Source organism: Eleutherodactylus coqui, chromosome 1 (assembly GCF_035609145.1).
Source record: "Eleutherodactylus coqui strain aEleCoq1 chromosome 1, aEleCoq1.hap1, whole genome shotgun sequence".
Classification (NCBI taxonomy): Eukaryota; Metazoa; Chordata; class Amphibia; order Anura; family Eleutherodactylidae; genus Eleutherodactylus; species Eleutherodactylus coqui.
Window position 1 is genome coordinate 398854281 of NC_089837.1, and position 23666 is coordinate 398877946.

General features: G+C 39.5%; 1 protein-coding gene across 1 annotated transcript in view; it reads left to right on the forward strand.

Annotated features, from left to right (window-relative positions):
• PCCA (propionyl-CoA carboxylase subunit alpha) overlaps positions 1-23666 on the forward strand; it is a 400750-nt gene that overhangs the window by 374130 nt on the left and 2954 nt on the right. The window contains exons 22-23 of the mRNA XM_066580185.1: positions 9759-9899; positions 23108-23185. Of these exons, the coding sequence (XP_066436282.1) occupies positions 9759-9899; positions 23108-23185 (219 nt within the window). The remainder of the gene's footprint in view (positions 1-9758; positions 9900-23107; positions 23186-23666) is intronic.

A 23666-nucleotide genomic window follows, 5' to 3' on the forward strand; every position in this document is an offset into this window, starting at 1 on the left:
TTTAATGTTGGTATAAGTAATTAATTACAATATCAGAGCAAAAGCATAATTTATTGCACAACACTGTACACTTGAAGGGAGACTTTAGTACCTGCTTGGGCCACCTTTAGCTTGGATGCAAGATGTGATACAGATGGGCATGGAGGCTTACATGTTCCATACGGTATCCTGTGGCATATAGGTTCAAATTTGCTGTAACTTAAACTCTAAATCGGGAAAACTCGTAGGCTGTCAAAGCTGGCATCCCGGATGGTCCCATGCATGTTCTATTGATGATAAGTCAGCCAACTGGGCAGATCACGGATGTGTGGCAATGTTGTGGGGACATTCCTGTGACAACTTTAGCTGTGTGCGGCCGGGCATTATTCTGCTGGAAAATGCCTCCTGGCAGCCCTGTCATGAAAGGCAACTTGTGTTTGCAAGAAGTCGTGAACCTATTGCTGAGCTGTTGTACCACTAATAGGGATGACTGACTGCGATGCCCCCACCCCAGACTATCATACTAGCAGTGGAGGCAGTGTGTTGCTCCACAACAAAGGCAGGATTGAGGCGCTCACCCCTATGTCTCCAGACACAAACATGGCGATTGTTAGTACAATGTCACTGAAGACACCCCAGTTCTACTCTGTAGCATTCCAGTTTCATCGTTCATGACACCACTGCAAATGGAAGCAATGGTGGGTGTCAAAGGCAGTACATGTAATGTTTATCATGTAGCCAAATGTTCTTCAGCGAAGCACCTGGAAATGGTTCAGGCAAACACAGAGCCTGTAATGATGGTGCCACCTGTCTCTGGTGGACAACGAAACAGTTGGTGCTGCTCGTACTTGTTGAACAATCAGATGATCTTCTCTACTGGTGGTCTGTCGAGGGCATTCTGAGCCCAGTTGCAGACATCCAACACCTGTCCTGGTGTCTGGTCAGAATGGCCCAGGTGGCGGCAATTCGTCAATACGACCATACAGCTTCTCGCATTCCAATAATGCGCTGCCGCTCAAACTGTGTTAACTGGGTGAAATCTATTTGATTGCATCGTAAATCCAGGTCTAGTGGTCAACAAGCCCTACACAAGAAAAATAAGAGGTCCGCTACACAGAAGTAGCCTCTGAGAGCCTTTTTATAAGGCAAGGATGGTATCAATTTTAGGGCCTCAGAGGCAAGATTGTTCATCTAATCACGCCACAACTCTAATCATTTGCATATTTGCCTGAGATGTAACTGTATGCCACGTTTTGCAGCAAAACGACAACTCCTTCTAGTTGCTTGATTTTTGACAAAGAGTGTATGAGGATAAATTGAATTTATTCTTGAAAAAGCTTTTTCTCCATGCCACATCTGATTGCTGTGTGACTTTAATCAGCTGGTTCCCGTGGGCATAGCTTCTGACAACTCCAGTGATCAGGACTGGGGAAGTTGTGGATTGTCATACATTTGAAATGAATGGGTAAACAATACATAGCCAGGCCAAGTATGTCAAAGTGGAAGCATAGTTTCTGTCTGGCTTTCTTCTCATGCTAATAGAAGGAATTCCTATCTCCTCTGTGACATCCCCAGGCCTAATGGAGCATACGAGTAGGGGTTGACTTGTGACAGCCTCCTTACTAAAAATATTGCCTTAATTTGGCTTTCATCTAAATATGCTTTTACATGGGGCCATAATCATTCAAATTCCCAAGATCCAGCGAGAATCTTAATGATTATTGTCAAGTGTAAATGCATGCACCAAATGATCAACGAATGAGAAGTCTTCGCTTTGTGTTCGTTCGTTCAGTTTCTGTACGCAGAAAACTGAACTGTGAATTGGCCGTGTAAACAGGCAGTCATTCACTTATGAGCGATCCCATCCAACAGTTCATCCCATCTTTAGACCCTTATCATTTGCAGTGATCAGAATCTCTACTTGTTTTAATAACAAGAGGCTATCTGCTGGAGTAGAAAAATATAAAACAAGTGTTCCATCGTGCAGGGACCACTGGTAAGAAAAAAAAATGATTAAAAAGGACAATAAGGCTAACGTTCATCTGGTGGAGTTGTGCTGGACAGGCACAACAGTAAGAAGAGCATCCAATTTTGGCAGCCATTCCTGGGATGGATTGGTAGGGACGCCTCCAAAATAGCTCACTTTCAAATAGGAGAACAATAGGAGCTCAACCGATGCTGCTACCGGTAGTGTAGAGAATGAATCCAAATGGCATGGTCATAAAGTAGTTTATTTGACTACGCGTTTCTGTGTCGAATGGACACCTTTGAGACTCCATAATACAAATACACACAATACATAGATATAAAATGAAAAGTGACAGGAAAACAGGTCATGAATGACGTCAGCGGGGTCTACCAAAGAACTCTGTTGCGTTGAATAAAACCTAGTGGCCCTGCAGCGCTGGATGGTCTCCTGTTTTTCTCCTATTTGAAACAGTGTTGTACTAAAAGGGTCTCTGTATGCAAAAGGCAAGTATGGTGGAAGGTTAGTCATTTTGTCTGTATAGTTTAGGCAATGGTGGGAATATATAATTAAAAGTCTTAGATTACAGTTCATCGTAAGGGTTGGTGGATGTCATAGCATGGTTTAACTTTTAGCTTTTTGTACCAGTTAAGTCAAACTTCATAGGTGGCTATAAATTAATGTGTTCTAGTATATTTAAAATAACAAGTCCTCTTATGTGGGACCTAGATGTTTGGAAAAGCTCAAATGATTTATATAGGTCTTCTATCTAATTTGTCCCCATTTCTGTGGACTTTACTACTGCAAAACAGATGGCAGACATCATCTGTAAGTCAATAGAAAACAATAATGTAGATTTGGCATTATTCTGGCAAACTTTTGAGTATGGCAACAAGTCATTGAGATGTTGTAGTCATACTGACATGCAAGAAGCAACCCCAAGGTTGTTGTGAAGCACTAGCCTAAAAGTGCATACCCATATCAGCCAAATGTTTACTACATTAGGAAGAGGTATATAAGGGGCAGTCGGACACTTTTGACTCTGCCCATCTCTCAGGGAACAAAGAATCAGGCATGTTAAATTTCAATATGTCTGGTTCTTTCCCTTGAGAGCAAATCCCAGGAATACGGTAGTCAGGCTGGCCCCAAACAGATTTTTACCTGGATTTACTGACAAGTGTTTATGACCATCATTTTAGTGCAGTTCTGAACTACTCCCAAAGTTTTCCAGCTAAACTGCGTAAACGAGGCCTAAAGTTCAGAACAAAAACAGCATAGTATAAGTACTACTTTATAGTAAATAAAGCCTGAGGCACTTGGCACAAGCTCCATCTTCTGGTTTCATCTTCTTATTAAAAGTTTAAGGAGCTTTTTGTTAATTAACCCTTACACCAAAGGTCATTAATGCGCCTGCATACAGGTCACATTCTGCAGTTCTGGTATCCTTATTTTCAAAAACAATTTTGATTTTTCGGGTGACATTTCTGCATAAGGATTTGTTTTATGAGGGACGGGTTATATTTTTCAATTGCACCTTGTAACGTATCATGTAATGTATTAGAAGATTTTTTAAAAAGTAAGTGGGGAAAAGTGGGAAAAAAACACAATTGAATAATTTTTAAACTTTTTTTTTATTTTTACAGTGTTTATGGTGTAGTAAGTCTTTCTTCTGTGGGTCACTACAAGTTCAGTGATATCAAATGTATAAAGCTTTTTTAATACAATACTTAACAAAAAATATATATATGGTACCTTTTTTTTAAAAAAGAAAAGAATTGCTTTCTGGCTCCATGTTTTGACTCCCATAACTTTTTTAATTTTTGTCGATAGGGCTACATGAGGCTTGTTTTTGCAGGGCGATCTGTAGTTTGTGTTTGGTATCATTTTGGCAAATATATGACATCCTGTTTTTTGGGGTTTTTTGGAGACAGAGTTAATCATGCCTAATTAATAATGTGATATTCTCCAAATAAATTAAACCATTACAGATGTAGCCATATTAACTCTTTTTATTTTAGAGACGCAACAACTGGGAAAAGTTTGTTTTTTTTCTATTACTTTTTAAGATTTATTTGTATAATTAAAAAAATCTTTATTTTACTTTTCTTTATTAATCCCCAATAGATTGATTATATAGTTTATTGCAATACTATGGGGTTGCATTATACTGTGTTTTACCAGGCTGTCTATTCAAGACATGCCACAGGCACATCTTTAATAGACAATCAATCATGGCAACCCTGCGGATTTTCAGAAGTCGGGTGTTGGCTGTCAGATACAGCTGACATCTGCAGTGTGTTGAGTGGGATCGGCTCCTGGGGCTGCTCCATACACAGAATAGGTAGTGGATGGCTATATACGTGCTAAATGCATGGGGTATGTGCAGTTAGGACGTACATAGCCGTATGTGTCTAATGCACAGGGTGTATTTGCACTGTGGGATCTGGAGCTCTGGATCCTGCGGCAAATACATCCCGTAGGACATGCATTGAAAAATGTATTTCCATGTCCATGAGCGGAAATCAACTGCGATATTCTGCTCTCAGGGTGGAAATCGCAGCATGTCCTAATCTAGTGCAGGCCTCGCAGAGGTTTGCACAGCCACGTCATCTAAGATGCCGGCTCTTTGTGCCAGGCGGCACATCCACAGCGCAGAGTGAAGATGCCCGACAGGTAAGCCGGAGGTCACTGCAGGGGCATATTCTATAATATTTTGTTTCCAAGTCATCACATCTGTACTATTTAGGTAAGATATATGGGCACTAGTTTCTTATTCCCCATCATGTTTGTTGTTTTTTTTTTTTTGTTTTTTTTTTTAGAAAACCTCTTTTAAAGCACTTTTTATTTTTCCATCTGTTGAGATCATATTCTATTTTGCTAAAGAAAAAAGAGATGCGTAAAAGGTGTAAAATATGCATTTGTAAGCTACCCTTTAGAAGCAAGCCCTTGTGTCAACATATACATACAGGAGACCACATGGCACATGGTGAAGGAACACATTAGCTCACATAATACGCAGCTTTTCGTTTCTGGCAGAGAGATTTCACGCATGAGGTGATCCTCCTATCCAGGTGTGTTTCACCCGCGCTGACAGTTAATGTTCCTTGCATGAGCACTTTCTAAATGACTCCTACAGCAGAAGTGACATCAGCACTCTCGAAGGTTCTTATATCCTACAGCAGTGATTAGCACACGCCGTAATCTCCATGCGAGGGGATTACATGCCACATAGTTCAGCATTTTATAAATAATGATATCATGTACACAAGTTGATGTGACATTAATATATTAAAGTATTTCTATATTAGTAATAAAGTGTTTTTTAGGAGACATGAAAGTAAGTTTAAAGTAAATTTGCTCTTAATCTATGTAGCTTCTAGTGACAAGCTGTTAGAGATTATCTCCTTTTAATAATTTATTGAGGCAGCACATAATCCATCCAAATAGTTCGGGAACAGAATATGGATTCTGTTTCCCATTCTGCACCTTTTAGTATCCACTCTACAGTTGTGGTAAATCTGACACAACTTATAATATATGGAGTAGAAAAAGGCCATTCCAAACACATTTGTTACAGGTGAGGGGTTTGTGTTCAACCAATAAATGAGATGTGCATCAGTAAATACACAACGAGAAACGAAACGGTCCATCTCCCAAAGGGCCAGCTGTCCATACCTTTAGCATAGGTATCAATACAGAATGCAGTTCACCAAAAAAACTATCCCCCCGACCCATCCCCATCGATGCTTATGTTGTGGTGTTCTTCCAGAATTTATGTAACGCCTAAAATACAATGCCAAGCATTGGGTAAAGAGGGAATATTCTGTATTTTCAGTGTTGGAAAAACAAAATGAGACGATGAATGTGATTCATGAAAAGTGTATAAATTGGCCCTAGTTCTGCCATAATTGCCATAATCTTCAACAGTATAACGCATCAGAATCCGAGCTTTGGCTTAGTGTAGATTTAACAAGAAAACCTCTTACTCCCAAGGAAAAATTAGCTGCCTTGGCTAACCACGTGGGGTGAAAATGTTCTAAGATTCGAGCACAATTCCAAAAGTAGCAAAAATACTCTAGTGAGATGTCAGTTGACCATCTTGTCTTGTAAAAAAAAAGACTATTGATGCTTTATGAGCATTTGGATAATGTTAAATATTTCGGTACACCATAGATGCCCTGCTGAAGGAATACCATTCAATAATTATCTGTAGATTGCTATATTCCAAAAGTTGAAGGGATTGTTCTACTATTCAGATAGCCTTGGACTTGGTTGACCTTTGCATATTGCAGAACAACATTCTAAACTCTTAATGCATCTCTCCCTGCCCACTTCTGCATTCACTCTTTGTATAAGGGCCTTTCAACCTTGTAGACACGGGCTAGAGAGGGTGAGGTATGATTTTCCCTTGTCTCTTGTAGGTATTCCGTTCAGAGCATTTTGTATGCATCATCTCTATAGTTTAATCATTCCCATGTGACAGAAGGAGTTTTACCCCTTTAATACAGCCTGTCACAACAAGAGCAAGTGAGCACTACAAACAGTAGCTAAAAAATGCTAATTCTAAAAACACTTCTGGTAGCGTTATCCGAGAACAGGAAATGCTCATCTGTTTTATATTTACTGACCAGATTGGAGTAACTTTTATAGCAAATACAATGACAGTGAAACCAGTACTGAATATATATGAGATGGTGCAAATAGATATTGGAGCTGGAATATATAGTTGTATTACTTGTTGTATACAGATTTATTATAGCCATATGTTTAATCCTCTCTGATATAATTATGCAGTTTTGTCATGAAATATTTTTAAATTGACCAAAACGACAACATTACCCACTCATTATGTCACCCTGTTGTATTCTACTATAGATGGCGACTGTATATGCACATTTACATGGGGTTTGTAAAAATCCCACATGATGCAGAAACAGCCTTATTTAGATAACTAAACAGATTTTTAGTTATAGAAATTCAGCAACCACTGTGTGAATGTACCCTTTGTGTTCTTTTAATTGACAAGCATTCAGTGGTGTGATTACAATGAATTATGTTTTTATATGCTGTTCCAAACAAGAAGAGAGGAGGAACAGCACACCAAAAGATGTAATTGCTTGAACATTGTATTGAATCCAGAAAGAAGTTAGTACAGCTGGTGTACAATTTGGGGTATGGTTACCCTTCATCAAACTATGTTGGAGTCATAGAGCGAGAGAACGAAGCTTGTCAAGGCTCAAAAGTGCCAGAAGGAAAAACAGGATAGGAGAGGTCCACGTGTGCCACCAGGATCCACTTGGACCTCTCACCCAGGTTTTCCTTCTGCCACTTCTGATCCTTGGCAGTCTTGTTCTCTCACTCTGACTTCAACCGATGCCTGATGAAGGGCAACCATACCTGAAACTTTGCGCACTAATAACCAATTGTAAACCAGCTGTACTGATTTAGTTCAGTAACACTTTCAAGTAATGACATCTTTTGGTGTGCTGTCCTTCCCCTCTTCTTGTTTGGGGTTGTATTATATGGGAAGTGGTCACCCTAGGGAAGCGTGCACCCACATATCCTGCTGATGAGCGGTACTGCCTCATGCACATATATGTAGATGAATGTTGCATGATATCTAGGTCTTATGTCTGACACACCTATGTGCTGCTGAACCATTATCCCAAAATGTGCCGATGAAGGTTTGCTTATTGAGTGTCTTTCTGAATAGTGATTGCCAGGCAATCACTTGTGAGGAAAAAAAGTTTTACTTTCCCTTCATCCTGATATATTTATTGACTTCATACATATGTTTCCATTGTGATTTTTACATGTTTTTTATGTGACCAGAATATACTATACAGGTTAATGCGAGAATAAAAATCCCAAATAAAAAAGCTGACTGTATTCATAGTATCCCCTTCACTTTCTCTTGTGATATGTATATTTCATGTTTACAACACGTAGAAACCCCAAAGTGTGCATTTCACCTGCAACAATAGATAAAGATGAGCAAGACCTTTTCTATACAAGTGATGTAATTCCTTGTGATTCCAGACCACAGAACTCACCAATTCCTGCATTTCCTAGATATTTTATTATTTAAAAACCATAAACAGGACTCGGGCAGCATCCACGGATCCTGAAACTGTGCAATTTTGTGTAATTATATTCCCCCCCATAGATTTAATGAATGACTTTTAAGTACAATTTATCTTTGATAAATAGTCCCTCTGCTCTGAATGTTTATTAGATTGACAGGAAAATGCACTCGGCTTGCTTTATTTCCCTGCCACTTATGAGTCAGGCAAATTTTAATTGGAGCAAAAAGCTTTTATTTGCACTGTAATTTTACTTAAGGATCATATCCTTCAGAATCTGGCAGACACTTGTATTTCTTGATTGCAAAACACACACTTGAGAGAGGAAAAAATACATCCCAAGATGTTATTATTCAGCCTGTCAGATTAGGGGAATTGGACAAGCAATACGTTATCAAATCTTAACAGCTTTACTAGCGATTACCCATACTTCTATTTAAAATGTAAGCCTGAGCGCTAAATGGAAAAATGTTTCCGTAACATTGTAAAGCTTATTTAATTAAAGAATGTAAATGACTAGTCATTGCCTTGATTAGACGTGTTCCACTAATAGTAAGGCTTTGTTAAACATTTCATGCTCGTTACGGTGGACCCGTATGAAACGGAATGACAATACAAGTTGTTAGCATTACTAAGGACTACGTGAGCAGGCTGGCTCGGAACATTTAACCTAAGACTACCTTCGGAATGATGAAACTACCTATAGCATTACTGATTAGTAGATGAAATATATTATCGCCCCCAAGAGTCACAAAATACCTCAGCCTATAATACAAAGCCTTTCCAATACTTGACCAATGTTCAAATACCTAAACACCACAGAAATGTAAATCAGTGTTACGTGTGCAAAATGCACAATGTGTGACTTTAAATCCGACACCGCTATTAATCTCTTCACAGCAAATCTTGAGCTAACCAGTGCCGCCTCGCAAAGAGACCTACTGCCATCTACTGGTGGTGGGGTAGATTGTGGTCAGGGACCTGATTTTTTTTTTTTTCCCTTTCTTTTGTGCAGTGCATGGTTCTTGAGTTAAAAACAGACGCACACGCTGATCTCTACATGCCGTAGCATAATTATCTCACTCTGGACGGAAGCATTTGAATATCCGACTCCAGATACCAGAATCCAGTGCACCGAATTAGAACAATCACTGTTCGTTTTCCAAAGTGATTCCCATTAATATTACAATGTAGAGAGATGTATTGTTAGCATTACTGAATTAGATTGCATGCTGGAAAATAAAAGAAGCTTTTAATTACTCCTGATTTGTTGTGATAAGTGACTGTCAATGCAAATTGTAATCTTTTTTTTTTTTACTATTTTTCACTATGGTTTCATATAGTGCTTAACGATCTATGGTCCGTCGTGAATGGTGCTGCTAATTTATATTGAAACTTTACATTCTGTATTACTGATTTCAATTTGCAAATGAGAAGTGATGTCTATGTAGGCATGTACTTATCAAACACAAACTGATTGGTGCGTATATTGCTTTATGCCTTCAGGTCGTTAGTGGTAAACCGTTTGAAAATGTCCAAACGATCTGTCTGCATTGCTCTTGCATAACAATTTACCAAATCTGTTTGCTACTAGCTGTATACATAATTCTAGAACATCGGTATATACATTCCCCTTGTTAATCCCATAATGTGCGGACTGGCTGAATGTGTGACCTGTTATCTCAGAGTATAAATGAACTAACTGATGGGTTTCTTTGGTTACATTTCAGTATAAGCTACAAGTGTTGACGAAGCATGCAGCCGAGCTCAGCAAGTACATGCCAGAGAAGTTAGAAGAGGACACCAGCAGCATTCTGAGATCACCGATGCCAGGGACAGTGGTGGCCGTGTCTGTTAAGCCTGGTGATATGGTGAGTGCCACTGATTTACCGTATTTTTCAGAATATAAGATGCACCAGACTGTAAGACGTACCCCAGATATAGACAACACAAAACAGGAAAAAATATTCAATATTAATTTAAACGTCCCTGGGGGTCTAACAAATTGGTAGTGCTACCTTCATTGACGTTGGTGTTGTAATATTAAAAAGGCAGTTAATAGTTAGCAGTCAGCTTATTAAACCTACTGTGTCCATTCAAACAATTGCACAAGCCAATACGCTAACATTACACAGCACTGCTGCATGCACATGTGCACAGCACACATACAGCTCTGTTACATACTTGCACACAAACATACACACAGCTCATACAGCTCTGCTGCATGCACACACAGCTCATACAGCTCTGCTGCATGCACACACAGCTCATACAGCTCTGCTGCATGCACACACAACTCATACAGCTCTGCTGCATGCACACACAGCTCATACAGCTCTGCTGCATGCACACACAGCTCATACAGCTCTGCTGCATGCACACACAGCTCATACAGCTCTGCTGCATGCACACAGCTCATACAGCTCTGCTGCATGCACACAGCTCATACAGCTCTGCTGCATGCACACACAGCTTATACAGCTCTGCTGCATGCACACACAGCTTATACAGCTCTGCTGCATGCACACACAGCTCATACAGCTTTGCTGCATGCACACACACAAACTCATACAGCTCTGTTGCATGCACGCACACAGCTCATACAGCTGGGTTGCATGCACACACACAGCTCATACAACTCTGCTACATGCACACATGTACATCTGCAGCAGGCATGTTAAACACTGATTTTATTAACACTAAATCACCACATACAAGCTGCTGCTACTACAAGACGTTTGATCTTTGCTATTGTCTGTCCCTGTGTGTACAGAAGAGGACCTGCACCCCGGGGGAGATATGTGAGTGATTCCAGTGTTCTGCTGGGGAGGACTGTGCAGCCACGGTATTTATGGCTGCAGACTTCTCCCGATGATCCGGCAGTGCACTGCTGGATCATTAAGGCAGCAGTCAGGGGTCTCTGGATCTATCTAGATAATAAGGTTCAGACACCTTTCGGCAAAATTTATCTTGCCGAAAACTGTATCTTATAGTCTGAAAAATCTATTATATTTTACATATCTAAAATGTATTTAACGTGCTTACATGTGTCTTTCTTTCAGTCCCTTTAAAAAAATGTACACATAACATACACATATCCCTTTCTTTATGTGAGTATAGTAAAATGACACACAGTCATGTCACACCTCAGTGTTCTTGTATCTAGACAGTAAACTCGGCTGTCATCTATCCATATTGCTTGGGGAGGTACCAGTCTGTATAGATATGAAACTGGAAAGACCAGAGCTATGTATGAAGGTTTTCCTTATAGAACATGATTTCTGTGAATTCTCCACCAGCCATACCTTTCTTACCCTTGGTATCTAGTCAGTGGCATAATATGTACTAACTGTAGGATCAGTCCTAATATTTTGGGTGGATTTTTATGCCCTTTTTCTTTTTTTTCTGTTACTGTGCAGGAATAAGTATATTATGGGCACGCTGCAACATAAATGTTAATGTTTAAACTTTGATATTAAAATTTGTGTAGTTCTAAAAGTCAGATTCCAGTCCGAGTGACTTATATTGTTCCCGATCTTCAAGCTCTTTCACATTGTCAGTGGTGATCAATCCTTTAATTAAATTCTGAGACAAAATACACCAAGGAGCCAAGACATTTTTCAGTGAAGGGAAAAGGATATGTTAAAAATAATAAAAAGTTCAAATATATCAAAGGTTTCAACAAGGTACAGGAGGGAAGCAAGAGGTCACCTTCTGAAACTAGAGGGTGGGAGGCTCTCGGGAAATGTGAGGAAGTACTTCAATGGAAGGGTGATGAATTCATGCTATTTACAGTGAGAGAATTCAGATATGCTCAGAACAGACACAAAGCTATCCTAAAAGGGTAAGGAACCAAAAGGATATGAAATGCTCTGAATTTTCACAGCAGCCTAGGTGGGCCTCTTACATCTGCACTTTTATATTGTCTCACTGTTTTGTATTCTAGGTCACAGATAAAATATCTCCAGGAGAAGTTAACAGTTCAAGTATACTAAAGTCAATTCACTCGAAGAAAGTTCCATTTTAGTGAATAGCTGTAATTTATCAATAAATAATGGTATCTCATCTCTACTACTAATTTGGCACAGTTGGGAAATTTTACTTTTGCGCAATCATGTGTTTTCCCTAAAAATGTTAGGTTTAAATACTTTTGAATTATGAAAAATACTCAAAATTCATATTTTACAGTATTGGGAAACTGTAAAAAGAAAAATACATCTACTATCTACATTTTGGATTTTTCATTTCTGACGAAAGGGGGGGGGGGGAGAGTATTGAGGCACGAAACCTCTTTGGTAAAGCAATAGCACAGTGCATAGTCATGCTAGAAGTACAAATAGTTAATCTGCAGCTTCCTTTTGTTTGTGTAATTGTCCAAGTTTTACTGAATATTCTTTAAAGAAAAGAGAATATAAGACCTATGAGAATTTTCTTACTTGTATTACATCATTCGGAGCGACATATATTGTTTAGTTCGAATGGTTTCCTCTGAGGTGAAGCCAGTCTTGCACCTGCAGTTTGCCCTTTCATGCAGAATGCTCTAAATTTCACAGATTTTGTATTTTAAATATAAAGTTTAAAATTTAAAAGTTTTTTTTTTTTTCCCAAAAAATTCATATTGTTCCTAGCTGAATAAAAAACCCCAAAGTTACATTTAAATACTTTCCTTCTATATACTTCCTGTGAAGGGACTAGAAAGCAGACTGTAAAAAATTGATTCACCTTATCACACATTGTGTGAAACCCATTTCTTCTGCTTATAGACAGTGGGAGATTCAAACAGTCAGCATGCCTGAGTGCAGAAGAACAGAGCGCTTTAGAATTGTTATTATATTCAAGGCAGTGGACTCCAAGTCATTCTTGGTCTTTAATATCGATTTAATGAAGGAGCACAGTGCATCCAATCTTTGGATTGGGAATGAAGGGTGCATGCATGTGTGTGTTTGTATATGTATGGTGACCACGAATGAAAAACATACATGTCAGACTTTTGTACAATTGTTCAGCAGAAGTAATTCAATGCAAAGTTTTCTTTCTAAGAAAGTTGCAGTAGGGGGTTTGTCAAAACCTTCAGATATTTTTCCTTCTCCTCTGCTACTTCTAGGACAATTTAGCGAGACGCAATTGACATGGGTATGTTTTTATATTCAATAAACCAGCTATGCTAAAAGTCTTCATTGTATCTCAGAATAAAGCAAAACTTCTACATGCTGCTATTTCAATGCAAGCTATTCAGGGAAGCAGGGCTATTATAGGGGGGCACAAGTTTGTACACAGCACCTCCTTATCTATAGTTTAATAAAGCTCATGCACATGTGTATGTAATGTCAGATTGTAATGATCCGTCTGTGCTGTAAACCTAAGTAATATAACTTACCAAAGACCAACCTACTTATCATTATAAGCAGTAATTAATAGTTGAGCATTGCCATTAAATAAGCAATAGGTGGTAAGATCCGACTATATACCACTCTCCTACTGGTACAGAATAAATTTAGTAAAAAATGAAAAATTATTTTTATTTTTACATTTTGGAGAATGATTTCCTTACCTTTCTTCTTTTCATTGAAGACCCTTTTACACGCAACGAATATCGTTCAAACAAGTGAAAAGGAACGATAATTTTTTAGTCTAAATGCAGCCAGAGATCGAATGACAAATCAATTAACTTTTTGTTCGTTCATTTTATATTTGTTTAAACGATATATCATTTCGCATACATGAACCCTAAGGGCTTAGTCACACGGGTGCATCGGCGCCCGTGTGACTGCAGGTAGAAGGCGGACGCACTTTAGGACGGACGTCTCTCTGCAGCGCCGGAAGATAGAACATGTAACCGGCTTCATTGCCGGTCATGTGTTCTTTCTTCAGCGCTGCGGGGAGTCATCCATCTTGAAGTGCGGCCGTCTTCTTCCTGCAGTAAGGGCTCAGTCACATGGGTGCCGATGCGCCCATGTACGGGTGCCGATGCGCCCGTGTGACTAAGCCCTTGAGACACGAGCTTTATAAAGTATAGTTCACTACTGTGACAGTTCAGGCTTTACAACAATATACTCAGGAGTAGGATTTCATATTTGGCGTACATCATATGTTTACTTCTATTTGTCTGATTTAATCGCTTCGCAGTCCTTCTGCTCCTGTTATCTTCATCTCTTCATTTGTCACTTTTGCTGTTTGTGTAAGGGATTTTTTTTTACTTTATAGGAGTTGTCCGAGATAAATGTTAAAAAAAAACAAAACAAAAAAGATTCTTCATACTCAAACAACAAACAAGCCTCTACTCACATCCCCCGGCCCCTTTCATGTCCTGTGCGTCAGCCCCACCCTCCATGTCTAGTCTGTGTTTACAAGCTACAGATACTCTTGTCAGACGCTGCTGCAGCCAATCACAGACATCTGCGTTTGAGCGCTGAGGTCTGTGGTCGGCTACAGCGCCTTGTCATGTCTCGTAAACAGTCTGCTGACATCTGTAACAGGCACTGTAGAGGAGATCGGAACTGATGTGACCGGAAATACGAAGACCTAGGAGACCCAGGTATAAGCTTAGGGCTCCTACCCACCTGTGTTTTTTTTTTTTGTTTTTTTTTAACGCTTCGTTTTTTTAGCGTGATTGTCAATGGGACTTTCTAATGTTAAAAAAGCATCGCACAAAAATTGCAAAGCACAAACCTGCGATGCGTTTTTAACATTAGAAAGTCCCATTAACATTTGCGTTAACTAAATGCAGCGATATCGCAGTGTTAAAAAAACGTAAGTGGGTAGGAGCCCTATTTGTTATCATTTTACCATGGGGAACTTTTTTTTTTTTTCTTCCCACCCCTTTAAGGCTCTGTTTACATTAAACACACTCGGTTCTGTCAGGTTTGTTACATCTTGGCTAGAATAGAGTAGTTTGCAGCCCTATTTTTCCGAATATTAAAAAATATAAATAATGGAAACTTGACTTGGAGATGGACTGGAATCTGCCAGAATCCTGTTATACAATGGATTCATTATACCCGTCATGCCGCCTGTGATAACTAGAGCTATAATACCCATGTCAACAAGGCCCCTTTTATCTGGGCCTACAGCAGTCATTTAAATGAGCCCAGATTGACAAGTTGGTGTTTGTTTAAATGACCTTTACACTGGCCGATGCCAGCTGTATGGAGAGAAAGGATCATTAATACGATTGATTGTCTCCAATACAATACTATCATTGTGAGCGGTACATCCCTCTTTCACGCTACCAACAACAATATTATTTTTTGCAGCATAAATGAGATAAATGGCCTACAAAAAAGGATTTGCTAGTTCGTCAGCTTGATCATTGGCACATTCATGTTGCCTGATGATTGGGCAAGCAAACATTTGGGTGAAAATTCGTGCCCAAAAATAGGACCATGTGAAATCCTTAAGATGTTTGGACAATTACTACAACAACGCTAGGAGGATACTGCTCCAAACTAGTAGCCACTACTGGAGCGAAATTTCCAGTCATTGAATGGCACATTGCTATGACTATAGATTAAAAGTATGTTGGCCTTACATTTTTTTTTATTTGTTTCTGTAGAAAAAAGTACAAACTTATAACTAGCATAAAGTAAGCCAATTACTCCAAATATGAATAGAACATAAATATTACTGGATGACTAAAATGATAAACGAGAACAAATATATATCCAAGGTGATTAGATTGTTGCCATCTCAAGTTTGGTCACCAGACCACAGTCATGCAACACGTTTATATCCTTTATGTGAAACTCACAGAATAGGAACATGCTGATTTATTACATCTTACAAGAAGTTTAGATCAAGTATATATACGTTTGGTATAAGTATGTATCCTAACCACCCATTGTTACGGTTTTCCCTTAAAGCTCTCACCAGAAGACCCCTCTCCATATAATTCAGGCCAGTTTTGAGATGCAGATGATCATCTTCCCACCCATGATGTATTGTTATATCATGAGAGTCTGTTAATGCTGCAGGGCAGGACAGCCAACATCCTTCTATAACGGCTGGGATTGGAGACAACTCTGATCTCGTCTGTTTAACTCCTTCGATGTCATGGTCAATAATGACTGCAGCATCTACAAAATTGGAAAGAGGATTAGGGGCTTCCTTTGTCACCCAGCGATCATGTAGAAGGGGCACCGATGGGTTGTCATGGCTAATGAAGGCCCAAGTTCTGGCATCTTTATACCCCCTCAGGTCAAAGCAATAAAGTTAATGTTACTTATTCTCCACAGTGAACACCGTAAAGAAAAAAACCCAAAACCATTGCAGAATTGGTCCCCCCCTTCCCCCCATACACACACATAAAAAGGGGGGGGGGATCATACATTAAATGTACCTCAAAATGTTGCCATTGATAAATCTGAAATGGAAGAATCAAAAAGTTGCAGCTTTTGGAATGTGGAGATAAAAAAGAAAAAAAAAGTGAGGCCCCAAAAGGCTGCGTCATTAACAGTTTGACGACTATGGGGCTGATTTATATAGACTGGCTTTTTATACGCCAGTCTAAGTAGAAAATATGTTGGCGTAAGATGCGCCAAATTTATTACAGGGCACATCAATAACTGCACTATTGTTTGAAACCAATATCAATCACATCTTTGTACACCTGTTAATGGTACAAATATAAGTCTTGTCCTGGTCCACGCTTTTGATGCTTCACGGTTTCAGTGTGACACATGGATTTCCCACAATGCCAGAATAACCGATAAAGTGAAATGCTTATTGCTGAGAGCGGAAGTGAAATAGGTGCCTCTGATTGTTGTTTGCACGGGTAGCCACAGTTCAAAAGGGACTATAGTAAAGTGAGCACATATGAAAACGCTAACACTATACCTGATTCAGTGAACTGTTATTTTCTGAATGTGAAGGAACTGATTGTTATAAGGTTAGCAGGGGAAATTGTATGATCCTTGGGCTGGGATCTAGTACATAGGTTACTCACCTAATTGTATTTTTACGTGGAGTAAATATAGTTCAAGAGAACCAAAGTAAGTTATGGTGCTGTTCAGGGAGGTGATGGAGATGCGGGTGATGTATTTTTTTTTTATACTCCCCCGCTCCCCGATTCCTGCATTGTCCTTCCCTGAAGTCCGAACGACACACGAAAATCAGGCAGTCTCCCATACATGTCTATGAATAAACCTCTGTTCAGCAATGTGAAGAGAGTCCGATTTTCATGCAGCGCACAGACTTCAGTGGGAGAGCAGGTTAGTATAAAAAGTACGTAACCCCCCGGTTCCCTGCCACCTTCCCCAATGGCACTATAAAATAGTTTAGGTTGCTGTTGGGAGGTGACAGGTTTTCTTTATGAAATAAAGCCATGGTCTGAGTACTGCCAGCATCCTTTTCCATTCTCTAGCTCTAGTTCATTGTAGTTCTTACTTGTGTTGGAGAGTAATCTCTCACAAACTGGTTATTAGGAATGTCCTTACAACCCCTCATACCTAGCAATTAACCTGTAGGAGATGTATTGGTAGTGTACCAATAGCAGCAAAGAGGAAGAAGAGTTTGACTGCGGTCAGGCTACAGCCATTGAGGACTGCAATGTGAAAGTGGATTTATATTAAAGGAAAGCATAAGTCCAGATCCAAGGGACTGCTGTGTCCAAGGACACAAGAAAATGTGGTGCTAATTGGGTAATAATCCCATAGGAAGAATACCGTGGACAACCGTTTAGGAATCCACGGTATTCATGAGATGAGAAGGGCACTTTCTTTTCTGCCTGTTGAGTGGGGACAGTGGTCAGTCAGTAGGCAGGATAAGCAGCAACTTTATCATGAATACATTGGGCATTGTGCATTTTGTATAGAGGTATGAAGCAATATGGTGCCATTTATCATTGTAGCCTCTGGAATCTCGATTTATAATAAGCTGCCCATAACCAGGACAGTGTTTTAGTGTCAGATTTACTTTAAAGGAATTGTCTACTTTAGAAAACCCATTTTCATTTACCTTATTTGGGAACTCTATGTTAATAGATGGGAGGTACATGTCCATGATCCTCATCCATCACAAAGCCTCTCACTCTGGAGGACCTGCCGTCTATTACACAAGACAGTCCATTAATTGAGTGGGCACTGTGTAATGCTTATTTTCGCCTATGGTGGCACTGTAGGGAAATCAAATACTTTGCAGGATACTGTGCGATCAGGTGACTCACAGGTTTCTAACTTACAGGGATGATCCAAGGAAAAGATTGCCTTTCATTAAAAAAATGTATGTGGGAAATCTGTTTTAATAACATAGCACTATACCCAGAGCGGCAACATTGGGAGATAGAAGCCTCTAGTATTTTCTAAAGACTTGTGCTTTACAGATGGTAGGCTCATTTAGTACAGCAATTGTGAACCCAGCCTTATGAAACACTTTTATTTGTAAGCAAGTCAGTTGTTGGCTGTTGACTGACATTTTGTTTCCAGAAATACCTGGTTTATTACATAGCAACACGGATGACGAACACCGTAAGTAAATGTGACCGCGCTGAATTATTAGTTTTGCACAATTTATGGGATTCCGCCACCACGCTGATGTAGCACATCTGTGAAACTCGATACATTGTCTGCACTATCCAACTCAAAGTGCAACTTTTCCTTCCTCTCCCTCCAATCCTGCTCAGCTTTAGTTTTCATCTTATAAATTTGTATATTTGGCCCCGACTCCAAGTAACACAAAGTGACAGCTGCTTTCTAATCCTGTTAGCAGCCTCCTCAATCGAATGTCATGACAAATCTCGTCCTCCCACCTACTCCATTAGAGCTGGAGTATTGGGCACAGCAATATGTTTAGATGGGATACAAGCGCCATGCGTGCAGCGGGCATCGACACCCAGTTCTTTAAAGGTCTGTGTAGTTTAGCCCACGACAGTCCCACATGTAGAATAGAAGCTTCCTTCTGCTTAGTGTTTACAGATGTTACTCCCTCACATTATCACTTGGAATGTAGCGTGCGTCGCATGAGGAAGTTGTGATTGTAGTTGCAGTATAAAGACGTAGCGGATTCTTCTCCGGTCAGTTGTGACTGCTTGTTTCTAGGCAACAGTGTATAATTCATAAAAGCCTGAGCAGGTGGATGCAGATAGGAGGCCTTGCTGGATATCTCCTCAATTTTAGATCTAGCACAAAAAAAATCTTACAAGCATGGTGATAGCTTGGAAGGAAAGCAATTGAACTAGAATTATGTGGGATACAGCCAGAAAGGATGACATATGCTGCAGACATCAAGCAAGCACAAATAAATCATGCCTGATGCATACGGACAACCTCTTCAACTATATACTGTTATACAGTGAAATATACATTAATGACTGTCCTTTATATGTTTATATACACTTGTTGCCTTTATATCCTCATGTGCCTACAATAAGTCATTCAATCAATTCACTTTTTATTACATTTGTTTGAACAGTGTTAGTCTAGGGCATTTCTATATATTTATATACGCCATATGGTTCCTTTATGTACTTGTCTTGTGTTTGTACACTGTAATCGGGGTTTTTTTCTACGCAATGCAAAACATATAGAAACTGAACAGACGTCGAAATAATGGGAAAGCATTATGAGTGAATTGCATCTTTACTACATGAGGCGTTGATGGTGGACTGAATTGTGGCCTAATGATGTGAATCTATGACCCTGTGCTGAACAAACCAATTATATGTAGTGGTTCATCTTTAATCCTTTGATCCAGACAGGCAGTTGGGGTCTCAGACCTCTAGGAGAGGGGAAAAAAATAGCTCTGTGCAAATTCATGGAAAGGGAAATAAAGGAGCTGTCAGAGAGTTTAACATTTTGAAAGTCTAGAACCTTTTATTTATTTTCCCTTCTTTTTTGGGAATATTAGTTTACTAATATTCCTTACTTTGGATAAAGAGGTGAGATGTACGTTCTTGTGTGAACCAAGACAGTTAATACCCCAAAGTACATGTGATGTATTTACATAAGACATGGATCACTTTGAATACAATTAAATTTAATGCAACGCCCTTGTGTGAAAATGTGAAAGTTAACTGGAAATCGGGGGAGAGAGCGGAGCTTTTATTCAGAACCCAAGATGCATATTAAACTCTCACACCTGTGTCCACCCCAAAAAATCTGTAATTGAAGGATTTCCACTTATGAAGAAAAATCAGCAGGGATGATATTGATCCATCTTTTTAGGGGGCAGGAGTGCAGCAGAAGGTGATACTGTGGAAGGGCCCCATACGCCCTCTGTTTTTCTGGCAAATTAGGCAGAAGGTTCAGAGAGTAAGAGAACAAAAGGCTGGTCTTATTCCATAGTGCAGATTTATCCCAACCATCTCCACCTCCCCCCCCCCCCTACTCCAAACTGCTTTTTTTCACCTACTTGTTTCATAATGGTGAGCTGCCTTTTCCTGCATTGAAACAGTTACTGTGCAAATAGGCAGGAAACAGTTTTGTTTTAATTGCTAAAATGATTCGGAAGTGCTTCGTGTGCTGCTTCTATACAGCAGGTGTTGTGCATTAATTGGCCTGTGCAGGCCTGACCCAAGGTCCCTTGCAGCGGGCCCAATTTTAGGCAGAGTTGAAATCACTTATTTATTATATTGTATAACCTGGCGTACATGATGAGCACTCGCACGAATATTATTTCTTGGTCTGCATTTTCTAATGTCATGTGGGTTTGGAAACTTGTGTTTCTTTGGTAATGTATCATCAGCAGGTCAGCTCTAAATACTATCCATCAGGAGCTAATTCTTTTACCCAGATACTCTAATGACTGATGAACCTGTCTTTAGTACGAATGTTTAGCACAGTAGAGAGCCATATGCCACTGGCACAGGTTCCTATGTGCTTCTTGCAGAACAGATTAGGAGGAGAATTAAATTATAGTAACTTTCTCTTAGTGACTTACATTTTGTTCTGGCAGAAGTATATTCGCAAGCAGGTCGAAGAAATCACTGTTATTGTTACAATACAAAGGTACATAATATGTCTGTGATAATTGATATATAGTAGCTAATCCTACCCAGCCTTTAACAGAACGGCATCATGCTTTGTTGCTTTCCGTCTGCTTCGGCCAGACCTTAGCACATTAGAAGTCCCTCCCCTGTGTGGGAAGACCACAGCTGTTACTGTAAATCTCATCCAGTAACTGTATCACCCCATTTTGTGGCTCTGAAGGATGAAATTGAGAAATGGAGCACTGTGCAGTCATCCTTTACGTCTGCAATTTTAGCCTTTGCATTTCATTTTCATGCTTTTATTCCAAAGCAAATGGCACTGGGCGAGCAACAGAGTTCTTGATACAAGTCCACTGTTTCCCTTCTATGCATTTTTCGATTCTGTGTGACATCTCTGATACGCCTATGAACTAAGGACAGGGTGCTGGGACACAGTAGAGTCAATGAGAAGTTCCTCAAGTTATGCGTGACTACTTTTTTTTTTACTGGCTTTCTGGAAACCTTTTCCCAAAGTGGATAGGTGCCTTAATTAGAAATAAAAAGAAGTTTATATCATTAGCACAACAAAGTCAATGATGAGCTTGAAGACAACCCTCTAGGGAAGAGTGTCTCCGAAAATGAAAGGGACTTGATAGATTTCCATATCATTTATAACTCCCCTAATTGCATTTGGAAGGCTTGCCAATAAAATGGAAAATTGGCAGCCTATATCCATTATAGTAATTTTGCCGACCATGGCAAGCAGCTGGCTTTACTGGATTTTATTTCCCACCACCCATAATTAATCATCAACTGGAGATGTCTGAAACTTCAGATTGTGGCAGTGCTGTGTCACATCCACACTTCCTTCTGAATGCAAAAAACGGCTCAGTATATGTACTAACGGATCCTTCAAGCAACTCATTTAGGTACGAGGCAAACTGCTGCCTAATGAGTGTTACTTTGATAATCGGATGTGAATGTGACCTCTGACCCTTCAATGTCAAAGGAAAGAACTCTGCAAGCTGGATGAAAGATACAGGATGGAGGGCTGCAAACTTTACTCCAATTAGACAAGGAGTATAGAAGTCCATCAGCGCAGATTGGGTTTATCAGAGAGACTTGTAGGGCTTGTGACTATTAAGTAGGAGTAGCAGTGAAAGCAGCCTGTCACATTGATTTGGGTTGTGTCCAGTGATCTACGTTTCTTTGTAGAATATGGCTCAAACGAATGTGTTCTTAAAGTAACGGCAGGTGGCTTGTTTTAATTTACTCTGCCCTTACTACTTCTTTACACTTCAAATAATGTCAATGGCTTTTTAATTAAAATCCTATAGGATGTGGCTTGGAATTCTAATATATGTGACAGTTTGTAGTCCTGAGCTAAGGTTCTGGTCTTGTCAGCCTCTGCATGTCCTGATTTCATAGAATAAAACGTAGAGCTGTTCCCAAAAGACACAAACGGCCTCAACATCAAACTATATAGTTAAGCATTCTTCTTCCTATATGTCTCTCACAGAGGACTGTAACAAGGATGGTTGTCAGACAACATTCTTCAAGTTGCAGAATATAGATTGCAAGCTCTTGGATGCAAAGTTCATTTCTGTGTAAGGGTTTAGCTCTACATCAGAAGCTGAAAGCATCTGTCATCTTTACTGTTAAGGACATCCTAGGTTATGACTCTAGCAGATTTGGATCAGAGCAGTGTGGACAAACAACACCTCCAACGTATGTTCAGTAAGTCCCATCTTCCAGGACAGCATGATATCTCACATTTCCATCACCAACACCCAGGAAATGCTAATTAAAGCCTCATCCCCAGACATTTTCATAAACTCTTCAATGTGTTTCTCCTTCTTGGCTCTGATCCTTTCTCAGTTCCTTTAATTTATTTTTTTCTGAGTTCAAAGTGGTTAGTGCAAACTATTGTTATTAGTGCAACTGGGCAGAGCTGAAACTGTGTATTAAATGCCACTTCCAGCTCTACTTCCTATGTGATCATATGCTTTAGACCCACTATGTGCAATGATATAGAAGCCTTTTTCACACTGTACTTCCATGTGCTTTTCCCTTATCTTACAGGGTCTTGTTATACATTAGTTTGTACATGTTTATGTGTGCAGTGTATATGTATTGTTACTCATCCTCGTGTCCTAAATACCTCTAATTGTATTGTGATAGGTTTCTGAGGGACAAGAGATCTGTGTAATTGAAGCGATGAAGATGCAGAACAGCATGACTGCAGCTAAAACTGGAAAGGTATTGTGTTTCTTCTCTCCATTTGTGTTGTGTATGGCCGCAGAATGTCAGAGATCATGATGAGCATGTAATACAAAAAAAAATCTTGTGATAAGTTACATATAAAAATATATATATATAGAGTTTACATGACCAGAAATGAATAGACTAGGCTGATAACTGGAGGTTGATTAGCAACGTAGGACCAATATATCGAAATTAAGGGGAAAGACCGAGGATGAGGTTTTCCAGATACATGCCCCCGTGTTCTAATACTCGATTGTGGAATGCCCGGTATGTCACAGGGATATGTGGTTGATTTACTGATATTTTAATGTAGTAGAGATCTGCACACTGTATGCAGCATATATACCATTGCATTGCCTTCACTTTTAAACTAAGCATCTTTTTTTTTCTGACTAAATCGTTAAAATGAATATTAAAAAATGTATTTCCCAAAGTGTTACCAACTAACGTCTCTATAGATTCGACATGTCATTGT